General features: G+C 41.5%; 1 protein-coding gene across 1 annotated transcript in view; it reads right to left on the bottom strand.

Moving 5' to 3' along the window:
* The window catches only part of LOC115863489 (collagen alpha-6(VI) chain), a 110,063-nt gene that overhangs the window by 12,871 nt on the left and 70,228 nt on the right, over window positions 1-26,964 (bottom strand). The window contains exons 28-35 of the mRNA XM_030876403.2: window positions 22,869-22,931; window positions 21,772-21,807; window positions 21,626-21,662; window positions 19,358-19,369; window positions 15,405-15,898; window positions 8,411-8,507; window positions 4,997-5,668; window positions 2,266-2,359 (exon numbers count right to left, since the gene is read on the bottom strand). Of these exons, the coding sequence (XP_030732263.2) occupies window positions 2,266-2,359; window positions 4,997-5,668; window positions 8,411-8,507; window positions 15,405-15,898; window positions 19,358-19,369; window positions 21,626-21,662; window positions 21,772-21,807; window positions 22,869-22,931 (1,505 nt within the window). The remainder of the gene's footprint in view (window positions 1-2,265; window positions 2,360-4,996; window positions 5,669-8,410; window positions 8,508-15,404; window positions 15,899-19,357; window positions 19,370-21,625; window positions 21,663-21,771; window positions 21,808-22,868; window positions 22,932-26,964) is intronic.

Consider the following 26,964-nt stretch of genomic DNA (forward strand, 5'->3'; position numbering starts at 1 on the left):
TTATACCTTGTCTTTTCTTCATCTTTTAATTCATGTCTCTAATAAGTTCTTGAAAATGATCTTCCCTTTATGTCTTTGAATACTGTCTCTGATTTGTTATTTCTATTTCATCTTTCTAGAATTCCACTTAGCTATAGGTTAGATCTTTCCAATCTGTTCTGTCTCTAAACTTCTTATATTTATTTATCTTCTTTGCATTCTGAGTAATTTCTTCAGCTTTATTTTTCCAGTTCATTATGTTTCTCTTCAGATGTGTCTATTGCTCTGTTTAATCCATCCACTGAGTTTTACAAGTTATCTTTTTACTTTGAAAATTGTCAAATACACAGAATATTATAAAGATCAGAGAACCATGAATAAATACTGGTATATCTTTCATCTAGATCAGTGGTCCCCAGCCTTTCACCAGGGACTGGTTTTGTGGAAGACAATTTTTCCATGGACGGCGTGTGTGGGAGAATGGTTCAGGTGGTAATGCAAGCAATGGGGAGCAGCAGATGAAGCTTTGCTGGCTCTCCCGCTGCTCACCTCCTGCTGTGCAGCCCTGTTCCTAACAGGTGCTGGTCCTTGGCCCAGGGGTTAGGGACCCCTGATCTAGATGGTTCTTCACCTGTTACCATCTTGCTACTCTGTGTGAGTGTACACATATATACATATATATATCTATATACACACATATATACATATATATGCATATACACATATATACTTATATATGCATATACACACACTTTACTTCCTTTTAGGAAACCATCTGAAAGTAGGTTGCAGCCACCATGCATGTTACTCTTAAATACTTCAGCATACCTCTCTCAAGAAAAAAGACATTCTATTACACAAACATGATACTATTACCACACATAAGGAAATTCACACGAATCAATAATATTACCCAACATATTGTTCATACTCAAATTTCCCTAATTATCCCCCAAATGTCATTAATATAAGCTTTTTTTTCTAATCTAGGATCCAGTCAAGGTTCACACCGCTACATTTGGCTGTTATGTCTCTGTAGTTTCTCCAATTCTAGGACACTACCTCACGTCCCTCTGCTGTTCAAGACATTGAAACCTAGGGAGAATATAGGCCGGCTGTTCTGAAGAACATCCCATATTCTGGAATTGTCCAATGGTTTCCTCATTATTAGACTTGGGTCAAACATCTCCAGCCAGAGTCCCACATGGGTGATACTGTATCTCCCCCTGCCTCCCTCATGAGACACATAGTGTCAGATCCTGGTTACAGTGGGTAGGGCCAGACCTCACCATGTAAAGGCACATTTCCCCTCTGTCATTAATAAATATGTGAGGGGTTCTGTGGGACTGTAAATAGCCTGCCCCCCAACTTGTCACCCACTGGTTTTAGCATTCCTTGATCCTTGCCTGACTCAGTTATTACAATAGGGATTACAAATTGATAATTTTCTAATTCTACCACTTTTTCTATATTTATTAGCTAGCATACTTCTATAAAAAAGAAATTTTCCTCCCCTTCTCTCTTTTTGGGTCTCTAGATAGACTTGTGGATTTTTTTTGTGTGTGTGTGGTACGCGGTCCTCTCACTGTTGTGGCCTCTCCCATTGCAGAGCACAGGCTCCGGACGCTCAGGCTCAGTGGCCATGGCTCATGGGCCCAGCCGCTCCGTGGCATGTGGGATCTTCCTGGACTGGGGCACGAACCCGTGTCCCCTGCATTGGCAGGCGGACTCTCAACCACTGCACCACCAGGGAAGCCCAGACTTGTGGATTTTTAAAATTCAGTGTTGTAATCCATTACCATCATTAGTCTTTCTGATGTTCAAATTGTTCAAAATTGGGCCAGTGGGAACCCTTTCAAGACAACTCCTTTGTCCTTTTGACATGACAGTTTTTGCTACTTTCTTTCTTTCTGGCATAACAAATGTTCCAGGCTCACATTGTACTTTCCCAGTTACAGGTTAGGAATAGTTATTTCTCCAAGAAACCTGGTTCCTTTTAGTGGGGAATGATACTTAGAAACCAAGATCTGGTTATCAGGTCTGCTCATTGCCACTGGGGTGTCCCATTGGTTGTTTTAGTTCAACAATTAGATTTTTCTATTTTAAAAAACTCTTATTTGATTGTTTTCAGATCAACCTGGTCATTTCTTTATTATCTCTCGTTCCCTCAAATTATATTTTATTATCATGTAGTGGTAGATTTTGTCCAAATAGGATAAAGAAGGAGAAAAGGAGGAGGAGGAAGGGGACACATTCATTTATCAAGTAATACCAAGCAGGTAATACCTTCGCAACTGGCGCGTGGGCTGCTGCAGATCTGCAGAGCTGAGTCTGTAGCACTTTGCTTTGATGTTTATTGGTGGATAGTTGTTGATTGCACCTAGGAAGAAAAGAAATCTGTGAGGGGACTCTTATTCACAGCAATTAACATTACAGCAATCTGCTCTGCATGCAAAGTGTCCCTTCACTGTTTTCAACATCCATCAAAGGAAGACACCAACTAAGGTGGCCATATGAGATGAAAGCAGATTTCTCAGGGTGGTCTCTAAAATTGGGTTTAGAAAATGCATGACTGTCAAATTTATAAGTGGAAAAGTCAACTTACTTTTCAATAAGGTGCCCTTAGCTGCTAAAGTCCATCAAACATTAGAGGAGAAATCACAAGCCCATCCTAACAGTCTGGTCTCTGACATGAACTAATCAGAATAGTTACTTTTTACTTGCTCCTTTGGAATATTAAAATGCAAAGGGAAAAGGATATTTCCTTTATGGTCTCCATATCAATAACAACAACAGTAACCACAGTGCCATCTTGGGTTTAATTCATTATAATTCATTTCATCTGAAGTATATTAATTTTTTATAATATGAAAGCATGCCTCTTCCCACACCATTTAAACATTAAAAAAAACATTTTTTGATGAGAAACTTTAAAAAATGCATTATTATTTCCATGAAACACTTAATTTAATTGTGTGTTAAACACAATTAAATCTCTTCCTGATGGTCTCAGGTCGTCTAAGTAGCAAGTTGGTCCTGGGCTGTGATCCAGCACTACCTTCTGAGCTGCTATTGTAGACTGGGCTGTGCGTTTCTAGACTGAATGGCCAAGACTGTGATGTTTCCTTTATGTATATCTGATTTTTAATTATCTGTCTTAACTCTAAGGTTGTCAGTCAGTAGTTTTGCATAGAAAATTTGTCGATTCTGATGTGAACTGTGTCTGATAGCCAATTCTGTCACAGCAGTGTGATAAAAAAGAGTCACTTAGAGAGGGAGCTGGACTGGGATGCCTAGGAGGGTGAGGACCACATCTGTTTTGGTCCCTCCTTGATACCCCATAAATCAACAGTGAGTGGCTCAGAGTAGGTACCTAATACATACATGTTAATGTTGAGGGGTGAGTGTGGGTCTGGGGGCCTGCTATTGAATGGAGCATGTAGGATTGAACATGATTATGTTAAAATCTTTTCAACTTTTTGTACTTTCACAGCTTTCGTTTAAAGATTGGAGATTTCTAGATACTTAAAGTTTTAGAAAACTTTAAACCCCAAGTAATTCTTCTTAAAACATCTCTTCCCCTTTCCCTGGGTGATGGGGGTCGGTGTCATTTATCTAATCATACAGTTTGACTAGTTACCATGAAACACCATTAAGAATTTTGCTGAGCTGGGGAAGGAAATTCCATCTTAACTTCCTTTCAACTTTCTGCCTCATAAGGAGTGTTTCTTTACAAGTTGCTGAGAGTCTTTCAAGGTGTTCTTTTGTTTCACCCTTACAAATGCCTTGTGATTTCTTTTCTCAGAATGACCCCTGGCCTTCATTTATTTTTTCCCTTATTTTTTTCCAGCTCCTCTTTCTGGATCCTATTCCAGAACCCATCCACACAAATTTCATTCTGGGAGCAACTGCTCCTATACCAGTGTCTCTCAAACTATAATGTACATATGAATCACATGGGGATCTTGATAAAATGCAGATTCTGGAACAAAATGTCTGGGGCAGGGCCTGTGATTCTGCATTTTTCACAAGCTCCCAGGTGATGCTGGGATGTTGGTCCTAGACTCACACCTAGAGTAGCAGAGGACCAGAGGACATGACATTAGCCCTGCCGACCATTTCCCAAGGCTCCTCAGACCTCACTGACCCTGACTAGTCAGTGTCTTTGCAGCCTTCACTGGTCTCACCATGAATGTCAGTGACAAGTTTGAGACACAGTCAGAATTTTCCTTAAGCTACACTGGGTGCCCTTTAGCCTGTGTGTTCACTTTCCTTTATCTGTACTCCAAAAGTAAATTCACCACAAAAATGATCAGAAATCTGACAGTGCTTTTCTTCAACCTCCAGAGTCATATCAGGACATAGCTTCTCTTAATCCATCCTGTTGCATTCAAAATGAATTGCATACTTTCAAGGCAAGCTCACTCCAAGAAATACAGCCCACGTTTCTTTTTCATGGGCACCAGTTACACTAATACTGGCATCATAAAAACTCATTAACAAAGCTAAGAAAGTTTTGCAGGGCTGTATTTTTTATTCTGACAGGTAAAATGGTATCTCCTAATACTTCAAACTCTGCCTTTGGAACTTGTAAAAGCAAAGCCAAGGATTGTTGAATTTTTCTCTGGCTCTCTCTTTTGGGGTGTTAACCAGTCAAACTTTCCATCAAAGGGCAGCGTGATAATGTTACATGCCAAGGGTTTCTACTTTGTAGCTAACAGTCCAGGCTGTGACTTCACACCCCCAGACTGTGCTGCTCCATATAGACTGCGAGCAACTGCTTGTTATGATTGTTTCTCCATAGGAACCAGAAGCATAAAAAAGGAGCCAGAAAATTCAATGCTTAGAAATCAGAGGCTTCCTCCCTCCACATCCATAATTACATATTTTCCTTGCTGAGCCTGCAGTGCCCTTGAAGACAGAGGTTTCCAAGAATCCATGTCAACTCATCAACCCTTCTTTGGGGAGTACCAAGAATACTCTTAATGTGCAAGAAAGAACAGATTTTATGACTTACGCCTGACTGAGCTTATAAAGGCCTTCACAAACTTCACACCATATCTGTGGTCAGGCTTATGAATGCGGCCAAGCTGGACCAAGTGGTGATCCAACGGGTAGCTGGCTAGATCTTCCAGTTCCTGGTCGTTCCAAGAAGGGCCAAGGGAAAACACAAATAAGGCATAACCTTGACACTTGGCTCTCAAGGATTCTTTCTTTAAGGTTTCCCTATCCAAGTGATTGGTTTCCCCAGCAGATATCACAAAAATGACTTTATTTCTTCTCAGATTGGGTGTACTCAAGAAGACATTGTTGAGAGTCCACTGTAAGGCATGACCAATAAAAGCATCTCCATTGAGCTGCTGAACTGATTCTTCCACGTGCCTCTTCATGAGGCGTTTACTCTTGTAGGTGGTAAGGTTGAATTCACTTCTAACGGGACTCCTCTGAGTGTTGGGTAGGAAGTGGGGGGGAGCATGGCTTAATAGGGCCACCCGGTCTCCAGTGACAGAGGTCTCAGGCTCTGGGGTGATGTCAAAGTGATCTAACAGTGCTCCCAGGAAGCCTCTTATGTCTTCAAATTCTGCACTTCCCACGTGCCGGGAGCCATCCAGAAGGAAAGCAGCGTCCATGTAAGATTGCACAGCTGGTGGTCTGGCTTGGTCGCAAGAAGCATCCGGCTTGCAGACATCTGCAGACCAAAAGTCACTTAGGGTTACTAAACAGAAACGGACAGAAAAGGAAGAGATAGCATCTCAAACATTTTGACATTTGGAAGCTGCATAATCTTTGATGTTAAAGTAGTAACTAAATGATTTTGAGGTCAGCAACAGGAAGATTTCCTAGTACGTGGTTTGCACTTTGATCCCCAAAATACAGATTTTTATACACAGCCTGTGTCTTGAGTTCCATTCACTAATATTATCTGACTTTTTAAAATTAGGTTGCTTTCAACAGAGGTTTCATCTTGGCTCTGCTTTAAGTTTATAAAGATTGAAGTGGACAATTCATCTCATGATTGTACATGATATACTGTATCATGACATAGAAACTAATGATCTCTCTAACTGACAATATACAGGTTAAACCAATGGCCCCTATCATCCCACGCACACTGCTTTACTATGAAAAGTAATCTGCTTAAAAAGTAAGAGTGAAAAAAGCAATGCATCTTTTATTTCAATTTAAATAAAGGTTTATAACTCTATCCATGTAGAGACATTAAGGACAAAACTACCGCTCATGTCTTATGTTCAAAGTACCTATTAGTTGAAAGCTCAGTATGTGTTTGTTAAATAAACGAATATAAATACTACATGTTAACGGACTTTCATAAAATATGAGGTCATTTTAATAATTATGCATATCTCATTTAAAAAAGGTATAGTAATAAAAACAGTGCATTAATTTATTGAACCTGACCACAATGAATATTCAGAGAAATAAAATTAACTTGGAAATGAAAGGATCTTAGAGGTCACCTAATCTTCTAATTTTACTGAAGAGTCTGAGGGCGGGAGAATAGAGTTATTTTGCCAGAGGAGACACCAGCATTTCTAGAAGGGTCTGCGTATGAAGTCAGTGTGGTACTGTTTGAGGCAAGGCCACATAGCACAGCAGAGGGGAGGCCCCTTGGCCTGAGAGCCAGGATGCCTGGGTTCTGGTCTAGCTGTCCCCAGTAACAAACATGCTGTGCACCCCCATCCAAGCCAAGACTGGGCCTTAATTCTGCACAACTAGGTGCTTGGATTAGATTCACCCAGAGAGCCCTTTCACGGTTGATATTCTGCAATCCTAGATTTCCAATAACAGTTGATGGCTAAGGATGAGAATTAAAGAGAATTTTCTCTTTAAAAACTAAAGAGAAATGGAAAAACACACGTGTGGACAGCCAGTACTTAGATATGGGCCTGGCCATGAACAAAAGCTGTCAGATGAAAGGTTAATAACCAGAGTGCAGATCCTTAGGGGATGGAGCAGACTTCAGAACTTCAGACTTACTCATGGACTCAATAGAGATATAAGCTCTGAACAAGTTATGATTCCCTTCTTAAAATTCAATAAAATTTGATGACGCTGTTTAACAGGCAGATGACAGCACAGTCACTTGTGTGCAAGGCAGTTTCTAAAATCAGGGACAGTAGCCTGCCCATTTATTCAATTTTGTGGGGTTTCTTAATTGCAGGAAACAACAGCCAAAATACCTTCCATTATATGCCTCAGAGACAAAACAAGGATTTAAGCCAAGAAATGGAGCCAAAATATATCCCCAGACACACACTGGCAACTTCTGACCATGCATCAGACCAGCACAATGCATCACTGATGTGTCTACGCACAGCTGAGAACTCTAGGTGGATGTATTTGCCCATGGTGTGGTGAGCTCTTCGGGAGGCGGGGGGAGGAAATGATCAGAGGGCAGCAGAGGGGAAGACAGAAGGAAGTGAGGGTTATTAGGAGAAATCCCACTTCTCCCTTGGAGTCGCCACCTCCCTATGAAGTCACTCACATGACCAGAATGAGCATCTCATTGACACACATGCAGAAGGAGAGGAATTAAGCATTTTCTTCAAGGCCAAATACAGAGTTTCAGGGAACAGCATAATAAGATCTGTGTTTCTCATAAATTGCAGGTGTCTTAACGCCAGCTTTCTCGGGTTTGATCTGGCTGTGAGCAAACTATTTCATCTCATCTGTAAAATGGAGCTAATAACCTTTCAAACATTTTAGGGTGATTATAAGGATCAAATGAAACAATGAGAAGAGTGCTTAGAACACAATAAACCCAATAGCCTAAGCATTAAGTATCATCATCATCACCATCGGTGTTATATAAAGCAATTAGAACAGTGTGTGTCTAATAATGAATGTCTGATAACTGGAAGTTATCACACCCACCAGTAACCTCAGTGGTCCCACTCTCTTTGTAATTATTAGAACATCCAAATTATTAGAATACTCAAATACAGGTCTGTCCGGTTCTCCAGCTAGACCTATAGATTGTGTATAAAACACAACCACAGACAAACCAGCATTGCACATCTTTCTGATGCTTAACATTTGGGAGTCTGAGAAAACCTCTTTCCAATGAGAAATGCATGAATTTCTGCTAATTTCCACTCCCACTGTAAAGCATTTCTTTGGGGTTGTGAACATTTGAGATTTAGAAAACTCATAAATATACAGCATGAAAAAGTTGGCAATGGGACAGGCTAAGTTTTTCTAAAAATGATTCCTGTTTCCTAGAAGCTGCATGAGCTGAGAGGCTCCATCTGTGGATGAGGCTGTGTGGCAAGATGAGGCCGGAGCCCCAGAGAGATCCTCTCAAGGCCACTAGCATCTCTGCTGCCAAGTTCCAGCCGCTCCTGCCAATGGTGACTCACTGCACTGCTTAACGGGCCTGATCAAGTTATGTTCTCCCTGTGGGTCTCACCGTAGCAGAAAGTGCACCGCTGGAGTCCCTCTAGTGCTGGTGAAGAGTCAATCCTGTGTGGAACCATGGTGACTTGGAATCTGCCAGTGTCGTCAATCTGCAAGAAGCAGAAGCAAGAGGAAGAATAGCTTCATGGGTGGGGCTGCAGGAACCTCCCAGGATGGTCCAGAGAGCTGAGATCTGCAGAGGGAAGTGGGGGGCCCTCCCTCTAAAAGGGTCCCAGGGAGGCTGAAGGGCAGAGGGGCAAGAGTACTGTCTGGGTTTAACCCACGACTTTCTCTTTAGCTGGATGACAAGTGGCTTTGCCTCTGTTTCCACATCTGTGAACAGAATAGTCATACTACTCCCTAAGAGGGCTACTGTGGGCACTAAATGAATTCATAATTGAAAAGCACTTACTGGCACCAGGTAGGTGCCACGTGGGTCATCAGAGACAGCAAAGCACTTCCACTCACAGCCCAGTGAGTTCATTCTTAAGTTCATCATTCCCATTTTACAGACGAGGAAACTGAAGCTCAGAGAAAGGTTAAAGGACTGATCAAAAGACACTGGCTATGGAAACCATTTAAGGAAAAGGACCAGAGACACCCCTCTTCCCAAGTCCAGACAAGTGTGTGAAATCACAGATGTGCTTTAGAACTGGCTTTGAGTTCCCACCACGAACAAGGCATTGACCCTGGCTTTGAAGTGCAGACCCAGATTCACGTCCAGGCAGCTCTCCTCTGAACAACTTCCCACCCTTTCCAATTTGGCCCTATTATTAGTAACCTCCCCGAGGAATTTGAGGCTGGAGAGAGGCAGACAATATGGAGGCTCCTAATAATGAAGAATAATTAGCTTGTCAGTTAATTGACTCAGAGATCACTGACAGTCGAAAACGTAGTGTGGGTGTGATCCTACCCAATGCCTCAGAGATGTGTCACACAACATTTAGTCTCTCCTGTGAACCCATCTGGCTAACCCCCTCCCCTCCTTCTCAGGGAAGCTTCCTTCCCATACTTGATCCACAGAGGTGTGACTCAGGCAGCTGTGTTGGTGTGGGGTGACCCCATCTCTCAGCAGAGCGGATTGCATCAGGGATGGACACCTGAGCCGATCAGAAACACAGAACTGGGGTCCTGAGGGCAGTGCGTCTCCCCGTCTTAGTGCTGAGCACGGACAGGGCTGCAGGCTGGTCATCTTCTATGTTGTTCACTGAGGAGCAAGGGACATGGGAAGGGGGGTGGGGGCTTTCCTGAGAGTTATCTCTGTTTCTTCCCATCTTTTATTCTCCCGTGTATAAGAGATGGAGAAATCAGCACTCCCCTGAATTCCTCCCTGGGAGACCACTGTGTTTGCCTTCCTAAGCCATCTGGGTGAGAGGGGGAGGCTCGGAGGGAATAAGCGGTAACTGAAGCTTTTAGCTAAATTTCTAGGCACAAATGCATAGAGAAAGGAAGGTATGGTGTCTGACAAAGACTGAGAGGGAAGAAACAGAGTGAGAGTGAGCATCGTGTGGTTTAAGAGAAGAGAGAAAAAGAAAATACCCTGTGATGAAATTCCACATATAAGCAAGTTTTAAAAAATGGTACAAATGAACTTATTTACAAAACAGAAGTAGAGTTACAGATGTGGAAAACAAACATAATTACCAAGGGGTAGGAGGGATAAACTGGGAGATTGGGATGTACATATACACATCACTGTATATAAAATAGATAACTAATAAGAACCTACTGTATAGCACAGGGAACTCTACTCAATACTCTGTAATGACCTATATGGGAAAAGAATCTAAAAAAGAGTGGATATATGTATATGTATAACTGATTCACTTTGCTGTACACCTGAAACTAACAACATTGTAAAGCAACGATACTCCAATAAAAATTAATTAAAAAAAGAAAAGACCCTGTGATAGTCGGGTGGCAGAAAAGGGACAGGTGGTGGGGACATAAATGGGGACATTTTGTGAATGGGGACCTGTAAACACAGTCTTGCCTCTTGATTCTTGTCCACCAGAAGACACAATTAGCCTGAATTATTAACGGCTTTTAATAGGTGTCTGGGCAATATTTCCAGTGAATCATGCCATTGCTTCATCTGGACTGTGATGAGGGACCAGGAAACCAAATCCAGAGAGCATGGATCAGTCCATCTGATAGGGGCAAAGTAATTTCTTATTGCCAACTATCAGGGTCTGGGAAAAAAAAGTCACAGAAGGCTTGAGCTAGAAGAAATTTTAGAAGCCAATCTCACCATTTCATAGATGAGGAAAGTTAGCCCAGAGTGGGGAGGAATACAGATGCCTCCAGTTTAAACTTTGCCTTCTGCACTGTTGGTGGGAAGGTAAATTGATACAGCCACTATGGAGAACAGTATGGAGGTTCCTTAAAAAACTAAAAACAGAACTACCATATGACCCCACAATCCCACTACTGGGCATATACCCTGAGAAAACCATAATTCAAAAAGAGTCATGTACCACAATGTTCATTGCAGCTCTATTTACAATAGCTAGGACATGGAAACAACCTAAGTGTCCATCGACAGATGAATGGATAAAGAAGATGTGGCACATATATAGAATGGAATATTACTCAGCCATAAAAAGAAATGAAATTGAGTTATTTGTAGTGAGGTGGATGGATCTAGAGTCTGCCATACAGAGTGAAGTAAGTCAGAAAGAGAAAAACAAATACCGTATGCTAACACATATATATGGAATCAAAAAAAAAATGCTGCTAATGAACCGAGTGGCAGGGCAGGAATAAAGGCACAGATGTAGAGAATGGACTTGAGGACACAAGGGTTGGAAGGGGAAGCTTGGGTGAAGTGAGAGTAGCATCGACATATATACACTACCAAATGTAAAATAGATAGATGGTGGGAAGCAGCAACATAGCACAGGGAGATCAGCTCCATGCTTTGCGATGACCTAGAGGGGTGGGAAAGGGAGGGTGGGAGGGAGACGCAAGAGGGAGGAGATATGGGGATATATGCACACATATAGCTGATTCACTTTGTTGTAAAGAGAAACTAACACAGTACTGTGAAGCAATTATACTCCAATAAAGGTGTATTAAAAAACAAAACAAAACAAAACAAAAACTTTGCTCTCCCCACATAAGACCTACCTTCCACCCTCTGCCTGAGCTACTTCGACTATAGTTTTGTATCAGGGGGTTCTAACTTGATTTGGAACAGTGTTCTCACCATGTCACCCAGAGATTGCTGCCCTTTGTTCACTAGCTTGTGTTCTGTGTGTCTACCATGTGGCAACTTCCATCCTTCTGGCAGTGGCACTAGCTGATAACTTAGGCTTCACATTTAACCATGTATCAACATGTTGGTGTCAACCTAAAGCCATACTTTCCACTCATTGATTCTAGTGCGTCTTTTTTTTTTACTGGGAGAGACCTCAGGGGGTCTGTGCTCTCCACTTCCCTTCCCCCAAGTAATTTCCTAATCAATAAAGTTCGGCAGATGTGGTCTTAGAGATCACTCATCCTACCACACGTCATCGGAGCAACTGTAATTAGCATATCACAGAAAAATTCCCCAAGATGAATGTGAGTTGGGGATTTAAAATAAAGGGTCCTATGGGTCACTTTTCTTATTGCTCACTTTCCTGTGGATTCAAAGATGCACCAGCTTGGATGATCCACAGATGGGTAAAATGAGCCTTCAGTACATCGTTCTGGATGATACCCTGCTCTTTGCTTTCTCAACATCATGGGGCTCCATGAATTGGTGCATTTGAAAAAGATACCATTAACATTCTTTAGACAATTCTCTATTAACAAAGGAAATCCATATAAAAATAAAAGGGCAGGGTGCTCAGAGTGATAAAGTTTCCCATTAACCCTCTCTCCCCCCAATTTCAGCTCTGTTTCATCACTAGAATAATCTGTAATGTCAACTATTACACCTAATGTTTCTCTCACCTGCAAAGCTAAACAGCAGAGTAAAGGAAAAAAAACAAGGCTAGCTATAAAGGACACATTTCTTATACATATATTAGAAAGGGAGACCCAGCCCACATTAGAATTCTTCACGGGCAGCAAATAAAATTTGACCAGAATTAAGAGGTAATTGCCCAACAAATTTAAAGGAAAAACCCTACGGACAAAACAAAGCTGAGATTGAGTTTTTTCCAATCAAAAATAGTCTTCCATTCCAGAAGGATGAACAGCTCATCACTTGGCTTCAGACCATCATGAAAAATTTCCAAGATGGTGATCACACAACACGTTTGCTCAGAAACATAGGGAAATGAGCCCATGTTTTCAGAGCAGCTGCTTCTGAGACCTGCCACATGTGTCTACACAGGTTCCAAATTTCAGTTGGATTCTACTGAACTCTCAGATGAATCAAGATATAGAAATGTCACAACGGTTATGAAACGAACAAGGGGTTTTGTGATATGGCCTCCAAATAAAAATTTATTGTGTCATTAAAACTTTGAGCTCTGTTCTTAAAGTACTAATAAATGACAGTTTAAGAGCAAGCGAAGAGATGGATAGAAGAAAGAAACAGAAGGGAAATGGAGAAGTAGTAACATCATCTCTCTTCTGCAATGTCAGATATTGGGTTCTCATCAATTTGTTTTGAGCCCTTCTAGACAACCCTGCATAGCTCCATCCTCTAATAGGTGAGGTCTTTTGGTTTTCTACTTACTCTTGTGTCCTCAGAGCCTAGGATGGCACCTGGTATATATGAGCTGCTCACTCAACATCTGTTGGATGAATGAACCTTGGGACCAAGTCTGACTTCTGTCTGCAACTCTAACTCTTTTTCTACCCAAGGGATATTGGGGCCAATACTGCTCCAATCTGTGAGGGTCATTGTCAAGAATCTGAACCTTCATTGGTGCTCTTTTGAGATCAATTCCTTCAAGAAAGGAACAAGGAGTCTCTAGGTGATGTGGGTAGAATCTCTAAGTGGGACTGTTAACACTCCAAAGTTTAAAAGAAAAACTCTACAAAATATATTTTCTAAAGTTATACGCTATGCACATACCTTTGAGAGGGTAGGTGGAATTGCATCTGTTTAAATTTGTATCGCAAGTACCATCAATCATTTGTGTCAGGATATTAAGCTGTCTCCTATTTTGTGACTAAATAAAGCCAAAGAACAATGGTTGTTCCCAATAAACAGAGGGAATTAGGAGGACTCTGTGTGTAACCAAATCCACTTACAGAATCTTTGAGCCGCTGCCTCTCAAAGCAGCTTCATTAGCATAGGCGGGCCCCAGTCTTCTAATTTATGTGCATTTTCTTTTCTGAGCCTCATAGATCAGGCTGCTCATTTGCATAATTCTGAGTTAGTTTCAATGATGCTAATAGCACTTTCAGCTTCTTTACAACCCAGACTTTAATACAGTTAAACAGATTTTAGTTCACCATCAAGAAACTGATAACAATAATAATTAAAGCAAGAGCTACCATTCTTGAGTGTTTGCTATGTCCTAGGCACTGGTGCATGGAGTTACATCATTTCTTCTTCACACCAATGCTAGGAAACAAGCACCACTTTCTGCATTCTACAGAGGAGTACTATATTTCAATTCTGGTCTGCTTAGTTTAGCACTTTCACAGAAAATTAGGGAGCTGGAGAGGGTCTCAAAAAAGCCACTTAATCCTAGTTCTCCAGGAAAGACAGAAGTCACCCTTGCCAGGTGAGTGACCGCCCCTAAAAAAGGCCTTCAGAGAAAGGTGGTGTCTTGACCACCTACATTTAGCCATCTGGCCCATGGCAACGTTAAGTCAATCTTGCCTTCAGAAAGCTCTTACTCAAATCTAAACTGGAGTTTCCACTGCTATGATTCTCAGTTTCTCTAATAAGAGATTTTGCTAACTTGGAGTTGGCTGGCTAGTTTTCTCCAGTAATAATCCTGCACACACCTGAAGGCAGTGACTCGGTCACTTCTCACTTTCCTTTCTCTACGTGAATTAATTTTTAAACGCTTGTCCTTCTGGTTCAGGTTGCATTTTCCAATACCCTTTGCAGATGCATGGGGTCTCTCCTCATGGCTTCCCCATGAATGGAGAACAAAGCAGCATGTTGGGTGGTCACAGATGACAAGAAGGACACTCTGCCAGGTCCAGCAGGTGTTTTGTAAGGAACCCCTGCCACTGAGGCTCTATTGATAGAGTATTTTAAAGGTCGCCGTGATCCTAGGTGGTTTATTTAGAAATGCTACACAGTAAGATTTTTTTTAAAATTAATTAATTAATTATTGATTGCGTTGGGTCTTTGTTGTTGTGTGTGGTCTTTCTCTAGTTGCAGCGAGCAGGGGCTACTCTGCTGCGGTGCATGGGCTTCTCGTTGCTGTGGCTTGTCTTTGTTGTGGAGCACGGGCTCTAGAGCGCAGGCTTCAGTAGTTGTGGCGCATGTGCTTAGTTGCTCCGTGGCATGTGGGATCTTCCGGAAGCAGGGCTCGAACCCATGTCCCCTGTGTTGGCAGTTGGATTCTTAACCACTGTGCCACCCAGGATGTCCCCACAGTAAGATTTTAATCTTCAACCTAAGAAGCTATAACTGGAATGGCTTTTCCTTTATAAAGTATGGATAGTTACATGATTGGTGAAGTTATAAAATCAGTCCTTTGGTTTCCATTCCATGACCACATCAGTGACATCCACGAATATTTACTGGCTACCCAGATTTAGTATCTTTAGATCCGGAGCCAACTCAGAGAGTCCCTTTGAGAAGCACTAGAATAGAGGCCTGGATTCAAGCCCTGACATTGCCACTTGTCAGCTGTGTGAACCTGGGCATAGGGTCCACCCCTCCAGACTCAGTGTTCTTACCCGTACAACGGGAATAACAATGATTCCCATCTCATACACACTGCTTGTGGGAACTAAACAGGATGATGCCCATCAAGGGCTTGGCATGTTCCTGGTACATAGTAATAAACACTTAGTACAGCTCCATGCTTTCTTGTAAATGCCCCTGAGTACAGGCAAAAAAGAGAGAGAAGAGTTATGAGGCAGCTTGCCCTTCTTACCACAAGCGAGCGCTCGATGGCGGGCACCTGGCCGAAGGCGATCACCACCGGGATGATGTCCAGGGCGCTGAACTCCAGGCCGGCCGTCGTGATGGTCTGGGCATCCGCAGATGGGCCGCCACTGAAGAACGTGGCGATTCTTCTGGTGTGAGCCCCTGGGAACATCCGCTTGAAGACATTCCTGGAGACAAACCTCATGGCCTTGCCAATGTCCCTGCTGGACGTGGACTGCTCGTAAGGAAGGGCCTCGATCTCTCTGAGGAGTCTGTCCTTCCTGTAGGCGTCGGAGAAGCGGATGAGGAGCCTGGCGTGGGAGTCGTAGGTGAGCACGGCCACGCGCGCACCCGCAGGGCAGCGGTTCTCCCGGACCCGGAGACCGCCCAACAGGGAGGTCATCATCTCCTTCATCCGTGCGAACTCTGGCTCTGTGACGCCCCGGGACTGGTCCAGCGCGAACACCAGCTCCGTGGGATGCACAGGGCACCGCGGGGCTCCTAAAAGGCCAGAACATGTGTCTTACCACAAGAACACTTGCTTAAAAATGAAAAAAAGATATGCACATAGAAGGCGAAGTAATTTAGATGTTAAAATATGGAAACACAATCATTAAATATAAATAACTTAAATAGTAAAACAAACACTTAAATCTTTAATAATTAAAATGGTATTCTAAAAACTGACTTTGATCTTTTAAATAAAGCAAAAGATGAACTCATTTATGAAACAGAAACAGACTCATAGACATAGAAAACAAACTTACGGTTACCAAAGGAGATAGGGGTGGAGATATATTAGGAGTTTGGGATTAGCAGATATATGATATTATATATAGAATAGATAAACAAGGTCCTACTGTATAGCACAGGGAACTATATTCAATATCCTGTAATAAACCATAACGGAAAAGAATCTGAAAAAGAGTATGTGGGGGTGTGTGTGTTAATTTCTGCTGTACACCAGAAACTAACACAACATTGTAAATCAACTCTACTTCAATTTAAAAAATACAAGAAAAGTCTATAATTCAATTTGAGTTTTAATGAAATTTGTAAGTTCATTACTAAAACTCCTAAATAATAAAGAGCTCATGGACATGCCCTTTTACCTACAGAGATTAGATCGATGGTATCATGTTTGTTCCTGAAATTTTGTTAAACAAACTAAAACATACATTCTTTACTTAATAAGGAAATTTAACAGGGGTTAAAAAGGGATGAAAGCTCTGTTGATAATTTCAGACAGATTGGGATTTACCCTCTCTGTGCCTCAGTTTGCTCATCTGTAAAATGACAGTCCTAACCGCACCCACTGCCTAGGCCTGTGCTGGGGATTAAGTGAATCAACACAGGTAAAGAAAGCACTTAGGACCACAGTACCTGGTACACAGCAGGTGCTCAACTAATGTTCACCATTACTGTTATTATTACAGACTTACTCATTGTGAAAAAGAACAGCTATATTACTTAAAAGAATGAGGAAACCTCAACTGATAAATTTTTATTTAACAGTTAGAAATGCAAGTTTAACCAATAAATATGCCTTATTACTTAGAGAAACTCTGAATTAGGATGATTAAACACGAATGTAAGTGTTAAGATTTATTCATTGATCCCAATTCACTCATTCTAATCCCAGTATTCTGCACTTATCACAGTCGGAGATTTATTTATGTCTAATTATCTGATTAATGTTTGCCTCTCCCACTACTTTATGAAGTGTGGAGACAGGGATGATCTCTCTCTTGAATGACAGATTCTTAGTCCCTGCCATAAAGCTGGGATCTCATAAATGTTGAGTGAAAAAGAACCAAACAAAGGACAGTTCTTTGCAACAGGTACAGGAAAAACAGAACTTTCTGGATAGGTGAGATGCCTGGTGTTGAGATACATGCTGGTAAGAGGAAATCTGGCTGATGTGCTCCCCTTGGAGGGGGCTGTCTCCTCTCATTCAGAGGCCAGCAACTCAGCTCTTTCCAGGCGAGCTCAGGACTCAGACCCACCGGGACTGGCTAGGTTGGCCAGGCTGGCCCAGGAGGGGTCCCCCTCTCAGCTGGGCTTCATCACCTTAGTGCTAGATTATCATCTCCTCTGGTCCTAGACTCTGTGACCCTCACAGGCAAAAGGACCAGTAAGAATAAGTGTTCAAACCCAATCAAACTGTGTATCTTAGTGGAGACAGGACAGGATTTATTAGCCTCTGAGTCTAAGTTAGTGGGCTGAGCAGATATTTAAAAAATCAAGGTCACGTCAATTTTACAATAAAAAATGGGTAAAATTATGACCAAACGTGACAGTGGTCTGCTAGCTCTTTGTCTGGGCTGCTGTTTCATATGGGAACAACAGCAGTGATAACAACAATGCAGCTTCAGCTGTAATTTAGAGGTAAAGGGAAAAAAAGATATAAACACTGGCTGTTATCAAGTTTTCAGGAAAAAAACACCTACGGGCTAACTCAGCTTGTTGCCAGGACCCCGAGGATCTTGAGGAAGGCTGGGCTGGACTGTGGAGGCACCGAGGAGGCCCCCCTCAGACGTGGATCCCCACATGGAGACCCAACTTACTGACCGGAGCAGGTGACAATGAGTACTGAGGAAGGCAAACACAACACCCGCCACGTGACTACCACCCAGCAGTGGCGGCCCATCCAGGCCACCGCCATATTTGCCTGGAATAGCTCCATGTGGCCCCCTCCCCCCAACGCTAGCGCTCTGGCTTTTATGCTTCTCCTCCCTACAATCCACTCTCCCACAATGGCCCAAATAAGCTTTAAAAAATTGTTCATCAGTTCACGTTTATACCTTCAATACTTTTAATAAGCTCTTTAATACCCTTCCATTCCAATCTGAATAAAATCTGGCCTCCTGATTATAACCTACAAAACTCAGTGCAATCTGGTCCCACTTCCTTCTCCATTTTTGCACATGCCATGGCCCCTCCTCACCATGTCTCAGTCACACTGGGCTTCTGTCAGCAGCTAGAAAACACCTGGGTCTGTTTTGTATCATGGCCTTTGCACTTGCAGGATTCCCTGCCTGGATCTTGCAAAGCTGGCTTCTTTTTATTCTTCATCCAAACTTCAATGTCATTGTCTCAAAGAGGAGCCCTCCATTCAAAGGCATTTCTCCCCTCCCCTAGTGTCATTTTGTGACAGGACCTCCCATTATTTATCTCTTTCACAGCAACTAAAATATTCTGTAATTCTTTCCTTTGTTTACTTACTACCTGGATCCCTCCATTAAGATGGAAGCTTCTGAAGACAGGAATTATGTCCATCTTATTCATCCCTCTGTCCCCAGTGTCTGGGACAGAGACTGGAACATAACAGGCTTTCAAAACACATTTGTTGAATGAGTGAACAAGCAATCAGAAGGCATGGATCGATGGATTTATACAAAAGCTATAAAAGTATAAGAGGGTGATGATGGGTTTATACAGAAACATCATGTAATAAGCTTTTGTAATATTCCTGAAAGATGGCCCAGAAAGATACTAAGCCAACTTGGTCTCCACAGATTTTAGCACTATCTGAGCTGCACATGCAGATAATTTGCTATCTGATCATCCCTACCTTTGTTCCACACACTTCTGCCCTTTGCATCTTAATCCCTAACCACAAGACTACAGAGACAGGATAACAAATGGAGAGAGAAAATGGAGGGAGGGAGAAATGTTTTTGAAATTACAAAAAAATCTCTTGGTAAGGTAAATGGCAATGTTAGTCATTAAAATATAAATAATTAAAAAAATCAAACCACTTCGTTGGCAAAGAGCTATGAGACAGCTTAAACTCAAGTGATTTATTGGAGGCAGAGATGTACTACCAGTATGAGGCAGCAAAGAAGTCCAGATAAAGTTTTTATCATTTGGCAGGCAACACATTGTTCTAACTCATCTTTCCAGATGTACCACATTTTGGAGCTCGATTATAATATGCTATAAATAAAGATTACTCACCATGTCTGCCAGCTGGGGAAGAAGAACAAAGGAGGTTGGGTTATTATTTGGTAGGGTAACAGTGTTCTGTATTGTGTAAGAAATCAAGGCAGCCAAGGTTCCGCCTTGTGAGCTTTTTGTAGATGACTCAAAAACCAAGGCAACAAATAGGGTTTGGAGAAATGCAGACAGATCCAACATGTTGGGAAAAGCACAGGTCCTTCCGTAGGGAATGGGATGGGAGAAATAGGAGGGCCATAAATCAGCGGCGTATAGCCAGCTGTCAGAGGGAAAGGATTTCTGCCTGGGAGGGAACATTATGTTGCAGAGAGGTGCACTGAGTTTGGAAAGTTAAAAAGGTCCTAACCACTCTTTACTCTAGATTTTCCCCATGTAGAGATCTATAGCTATCAATTACATATATGTATACATATATGTGTACATATATGTAATGTGTGTGTATATATATACATATATATATATATATATATATAAACATCAGAGATGGATTTAGTCATAAGTAAATGAAGCTTAAACTTTAGGACCGTACTGTCCAATATGAAAGCCACTAGCCTCATGTGACTATTTACATTTGAATCAATTAAAATTAAATGAGGGACTTCCCTGGTGGTCCAGTGGTTAAGAATCTGTCCTGCAATGCAGGGGACGCCAGTTCGATCACTGTTTGGGGAACTAAGATCCCACATGCTGCGGGGCAACTAAGCTTGTGCACCGCAACTACTGAGCCTGTGAGCCACAACTAGAGAGGCTGCGTGCTGCAACTACAGAGCCCACATGCTCTGGAGCCTGTGAGCTACAACTAGAGAGAAGCCCGTGCACAGCAACAAGAGATCCTGCATCCTGCAACTAAGACACGATGCATCCAAAAAAAATAAAAAATAAAAAAAAAGAAATAAATTCAGCTTCTCAGTTACACTAACCATCTATCAAGGCTCAAAGTCCCACGTGGCTAGTGGCTACATATTTAATAGTGCAGTGGATACTTCCATCATTGCAGAGAGTTCTGGACAGCACTGCTCTCGACCTCTCACCCACGGGCCCCTTGCAAGGCCTTGAGAAGGGCCTTAGCCACGTGTTCACATGATCATGTGATTTTATAATAGAAGTCAGTGGTTGTGATTTCCTTTCTTGTCCTAAAGGACACTTTTGAAGTAGTTTTGTACTTACTTTTGGATTTATGATTTTGTATTGAACACCTCAAATTTTAAAAGATCAAGTTTCATCATACTTGGATTTATCCTTGAGTCATCATAGTTCACACGGCTCCCATGTCAGAAGCCCACTCTGCTAATCCAGCCCCAGAGCAACCAGTCTTCATGACCCAATGCATAGATTTTGATTCCCACATACGGATGGCTCCGTTCTGCTACAAAAAGGCAGAGTTAAGATCAGCACTGCATTCAAAGCTTTGAAAAGTCTGTGTCTTTGAGACTGATGCTCTCTACAGAAATGGGCTCTAATTTGTCTATCTTCTCCCTTCAAATACACTTTCATTTTAGAAAATTGAGATATTTCCAAAAAGCCTGGAGGGAACTGTGACATTCTTTTGAGTCCTAGCGTTTATCTGGGAAGTTGTTACGCATTTGTAGGTGAACATTAAATAGCCGACTCTCTCCTCATCTTGTCCGTGGCGTTCTTTTGATGCTGCTAACACGTATTTTGATAGAAGATGCTGCTATAAGGGTCTCAAAGCAAATTCAAAAGAGCATTTATTTGCCAAATCAAAATGCCTTTTTGCTTTTAAAATTTTGAGAGTAAAGAAAATACAGGCAGAATGAGTAATTTTAAAAGCAAATAAGTCTAACTCAAGGTAGTCAAGCACACCTTCTCAGGGAAGGAGTAACAAATGATAAACAGAAGTCAGGGCTCCCACCCACTAGGACACCCCCTTGGCATGGCTGGCTCTTTTACACCAGCTGAATTCAACACTTAGGTTTTGTCAGGGGTTAATCATTTTAAAAAGTTTAATGTGACTCCCCACTGATTGATTTCACCATCAGGGGAGTTCTGACCTTGTGTCTCCATTTCCCCCTGATTAAAAGCACCAGATATAGCCTGACTTAGTGCTTGGAAGCATTTCAATAGACATGCTGGCCACCAGAGAGGGAGTCAATAGTCACCAGTGTATGCTGCCTCAAAATATACACAGTGACATCTCTAATTTTAAGAAATTGGCTGGTAAATTGTCTCAATTTTGAGTGCAGAATTTGCTGCTTGTCCTCTATGAATGCTGACACCCTGGGTGATCATTCTAAGTGGGGTACTTACGACTGTGGTCCTGCACATGCTGGATGAGCTCACATGTCTGCTCAAAAATAAAACAGAAGGAATTAACCAACAGACTTCCAGGTCCTAGAGTTGAGAAATAAATGTCACAGGGCGCTCAGGCTCCTTTGGAGTTAGCAAGTACGTACGGAGAAGGACGGCAATCCTTTGGCCCCTTTCACACCCTAGGGAAACAAAAAGAGTGTGGTTTCAGGGCTTTGGACACACACATCAGGAACGAGAATGTGCATCAACATTACTCTAAGAAAAAAATAACTTCTTAACGTTTTTATTCTAAGTTCAAGGGAGAAAAGAATTCATGTAGGATACTCATCACCTAATTAACAATAACATTCTAAGGGGAAGAAACTGTAAGCAGCGAGCGTCCAATGGCCACTTTCCTCTAGCTGCATCTCTGGATGATAAAGGTTGTCCAGAAGCTAAGGATGGAGCTGACAATGAGACACTGGCAGGGAGACTCTGGAGCAGGTCCTCAGCCTAGAAATAAATAAGCCTGAACCATCCCCTGTGCCTGCCCCTCCTTAAGGCAGAGGTATAGAGTTCCCCAATGCTTGGCCTTGGCCACTGGCCAGCCGCTAAGCAGAACCTAAATCTATTCCCGCCACTGGTTGGATGACAAAAGGACCAGACTTAAACTGAACTTCTGGAAAGGTAATCCCCATTGTCTTCCCACAATGAATGGATATATCTCTGGGTTGGGGATAGAAAGAACGAAGTGGAATTGGTTTGAATTTCATGTGTTCAGTCTCATCTTTGGAACAGGAAGAGTCTGGCTGCTCTCACACAGAGACAGGGAAAAATGCGATGGCGCCCCTCCCAAACTCCCAAAGAAAATAAGTTCCATGTGAATGCAGCGTTAGTAACTTATTTATTAATTTCCTCTCACTTTCTTTCATTCACTGATGACTTACTGACTGTGAGAAAAGGGCAAGGATTGGCCAGATAAATAAAATTCACTGATCATTGAGAAATCTCATTCTAGATGAAACGAGAAATCTCTTTTCATCTCCTCCTTCAATTCCCCCCACCACCCAAGAAATGGCAACTGATATTTAATCGGCATTTTATTCCCTCCTCTCTCTGAGCACATTAAAGGTGGAAAAATAGTGAAAATCATTGCCAAACTGCAAAGACTGAAAGCACACACATTTGGATAATGAAGACTTCAGGCACCGACTTTTTATTTGGAAAAGGAGCTGATGTGATTTATGGGTTTTCAATTTACCTTGCGTCCAGGAGGTCCCAGCTCCCCAGGGGATCCCGGCTCTCCTGGAAGCCCAGCAGACACCTCAAAGCAGAATTTATTTACTTTAGAATTATACATACATGTTTGTGTGTTTGTGGGTGGGGGTGTTTTACATTTCAAAAGTAATACACTTTCATTTTAGAAAATTGAGAGATTTCCAAAAGGCACACAGAAGGAAAAAAATCCTCAGCAACCTCTTCTCCCCCAAATAATCCTTGTTGACATTTTGGTGTCTTTTCCTCTGGTCTTTTATTTGTTTATCCTTTTGTTATTAATCTATACATATTTTAATATATTTTTATACTTTTTCCTGTTGCCTTTTAAACTAAATATATACCTTGGGGCATTTTCATGTTACTAAATATTCTTTCACAAAAATCACCTTTCATGGCTGCCATAGTATTTGATTACATGGATATACCATAATTTATTTAATCAGTCCATTATGGTTGGCATTTAAGTTTGCTGTTGTTGTAATAAGCATGCCACTATAAAGTCATATGTGCAATTCTGATTATTTCCTTAGGGAACATTGTTAGAACTAGAATTGCTGGGTCAAGGGAGAAATTTTTATCTAAATAAATTTTTATCTCAACTTATCTAAATTTAGTAGGTGACTAAACTGAAAAACAAACACATGAACAAAACCCCAGAAAAATAAAAATTTAAGTATAAAAACCTTTGAAGTAACTACAACAAAAAAATATTTAGCTGTTGGCTGGAAATATTTGTAGTAAAATGGGGAATAACAGCAGTAAATAAAAAGAACATTTGTTGACTATTTACTTTATTCATGTGCATTCAACAGTATAATTTATCATAAAGAAAGCTAGAATTTAGTTTAAGAATTAGGAAAAATTCCTTTGCTCATTCACAATGTCATGTTTTTTATAAGAATAAAAAACAAACTTGTCTAAAATCAACTTAATTTGTAAAAGCATTGCCTATGGAACAGAAAATAATTATTGATGTCCTTTAGGTCTTCCAATGATATTTACAGCATGCTGGGTTGAGTAAAAAAACAAAACAAAACAACAACCTTACTGATCATATTTTATTTAGAAGATATAGATTAACCTCCAGGGCAAAAAAAAAGCAGATTGAACATTGGCATTTACTTTTGCTCCCTCCAGTGTCTTACTAAAATAATAGTAAGCAGATTTTTTTAAAAGGCAAAAATATGACAAGCATGGGGAGAATGAGAAAGGAGAATCTCAACAGCCATCAAACTTCGGAGGCTGGAAAGCAGAAGTACCAGTGTTAAATGACTTAGAGCTGAAAAAGCTGAAGCCTAGGCCAGCAGCAGGGAAAGCCAAGAATCTGTGTGTTTTATAACACACTCTCAGAAGGTACCTCCAGAAGTGGAGGTAAAGGAGAGAGGCTTAATAAGGCAGATTGGTTGAAGATCATTTTAGGAATCCCCAAGCCTCTTCCCCATTCTCTACCGTTGGGTGAATGTCTCTTCTTCTCCTCAGTGACAGAGGTAAAACCGAGGTGTCTGCACTAGGAAACCCCAGGCAGAGCTGAGGGCCAGTGGTACCATCCAGAAAATAGGGTGATCAAATGAAGGTGTGGAATAGATGTGAGACCCCTAGAAAGCTGGGGTTCCCAGAAAGCTGGCAGCCAGAACTTCACCCTCAGGCAGGAGGTTGAAAGAATCTTCTCAGGGGAATCTGACTAGATTTGAGAAGAAAGACCCAAAGATGCTGATGTTAGACGTTTGCTAAGTAACAGCTCAGATCACTCTGTGACACTTGTAGTTGACGAGCCCCACCCATCTCCTCGGGGTTTCCAATCGGAATTTTTGTCCTCAACTCTTCAATACAGAGAGTTAGCCCATTCCCTGGAAACATGAGAAATAGAGAGCAGGACAGAAAAAAACACATGGCAGGGAACAGACTATGTTGGGCAAAGAAGACTCCAAAAATACTAATTTATATCCTCAGGGAGATGAAATGTTTCAACCATAAAACAAGAGCAGGATAGTATAAAAAAGCAAAAAAAAAATGAGTGCTTGAAAATTAAACTATGAGAGAAACATTGTAAGATAAAGTCAAAGAAACCTCCCAGAAAGTAGAGCAAAAAGACAACTTTCAGAGAAATCGGAGCTAAGTGGCAGAGGGATTGCCAGGTTTTCCTAACAAACCTTGTGAAATTAGTTGACTCTCTAAACCAGTGGTCCTTAACTGGGGCGGGGGGGGAGGGGGTGGATTTTGTGTCCCTCAACCCTGACTCCTGTGGGGACATTTGGTAATGTCTGGAGACATTGATGGCTGTCATAATGGTGGGGTAAATGTGGACGATGCTGACTCTAGTGGGTAGAGGCCAGGGATGCTGCTAAACATCCTGCAATGCACGGAGCAGCCCCACAGCAATTATCCAGCACAAAATGTCAGCAGTGCTGTGGCTGAGGAACCCTGCCTTGAAGTATGTGCATGTGTGTCAAGTTGATAAAAAGTATAAATAAATACAAACATACCTCTATACCCAAAATAAGATAGGTTCAAAATCATGGCAAAATTTTTAAAAAATCCTTCAGTTGGGGGAAAAAGGTGAAGATTTAGAAAACTGAAACTAGGAATGTAATCATTCCAAGAGAACTAAAGAGACACTCAAAGCTTTATCACTAAAACCTTCCAATGGGAACTTCTGATCTTTCAAAGGGAAAACCTGGAAGTTTTCAGTGTCTAAACTTCAAATTCAAAAAATACAGAGATGTAGAGAAAGCAGCATGGCAGGTGAAATATAAGCAAGTTAAGAAACAGTGATGAAGGGCTTCCCTGGTGGCATAGTGGTTAAGAATCCACCTGCCAATGCAGGGGGCACGGGTTCAAGCCCTGGTCCGGGATGATCCCACATGCTGTGGAGCAACTAAGCCTGTGTGCCACAACTACTGAGCCTGCGCTCTAGAGCCCACGAGCCAAAACTACTGAGCCTGCATGCCTAGAGACTGTACTCTGCAACAAGAGAAGCCACTGCAATGAGAAGCATGCACACCGCAATGAAGAGTAGCTCCCACTCGCCGCAACTAGAGAAAGCCCGCACACAGCAACAAAGACCCAACGCAGCCAAAAATAAATAAAAATAAAAAGTAAATTTATATTAAAAAAAACCAGTGGTGAATTGTCCAATGTGGGAAAAAAATTCAAGTAACCAAAGGCCAAGAGGAAAAGATGATATATTTATTCCCCATTAGTTTATTGCTTTTTAAAAATGATTAACGTGCCATTGGGCAGCAAGGGAACCCAAGAAGCTGCTGACCATATTTGCATGCCTCCAATGTTCAAGGGTAAACTACCTCATTAACAAGTAGAGGGAAAAGATCCAGAGATCTGGATTAATTTGAAAGTCTTTTCAAATTATCTTTCTTTTATCGGTCTTCTTCTTCTTTTTTTTGAGAACAAAAATGTTAAAGGATAGTTATCCAAAAACATGTATGAAGAAAAGAATTATATCCAGGAAACAGTCCTCTTGGGAAAAGCAGGATGGAGGGAAAGAAATTTCTTTATTTTGTACCCCTAAAACCCACATAAATAATATCTTCACATAAAGTTTTTGTTATACTTTCCAGGAAAAAAACAGATCAGAGTAAAACTAACTATGGTGACAAAACTGAAAAACCACCTCAAATAATAGTTTTATCAGACTTTGTGTTTTTCTTGTCCAGCAATTGACATGGTATCAAGATCAGTTTACCTGATCAGTGCTGCTCTGAAGAAAAGAGATAAAGATGGTCTCAGGAGATAATTGTCATAAGATTTTGTTTTTTATAAAGCCACCATCTCAGTTTTGCAGCTTATGATATATAAAGAGTGAGCAAAGGCAAAATCCATTCTTAGCACACGAGAACCCAAGGGAACCTCGGGATGCTGATGCTTCTGAGGGTGCCGGAGATGGGTGTTTATTCTGAGTGGTCCAAAGCATTAGGCAACGTCTAGGTCCTCCAGGGAATAAAAAGGACGCATTCATTACAGTATATTATTTTACATAATAAATGGAAACTTTCTCCTAGAGCTCAAGAGATACTTTCTTGAGCTAAATTGGGAGAGGACCACCTCATTAAAGTAGTTTAACG

Source organism: Globicephala melas, chromosome 4 (assembly GCF_963455315.2).
Source record: "Globicephala melas chromosome 4, mGloMel1.2, whole genome shotgun sequence".
In the NCBI taxonomy this organism is placed as follows: Eukaryota; Metazoa; Chordata; class Mammalia; order Artiodactyla; family Delphinidae; genus Globicephala; species Globicephala melas.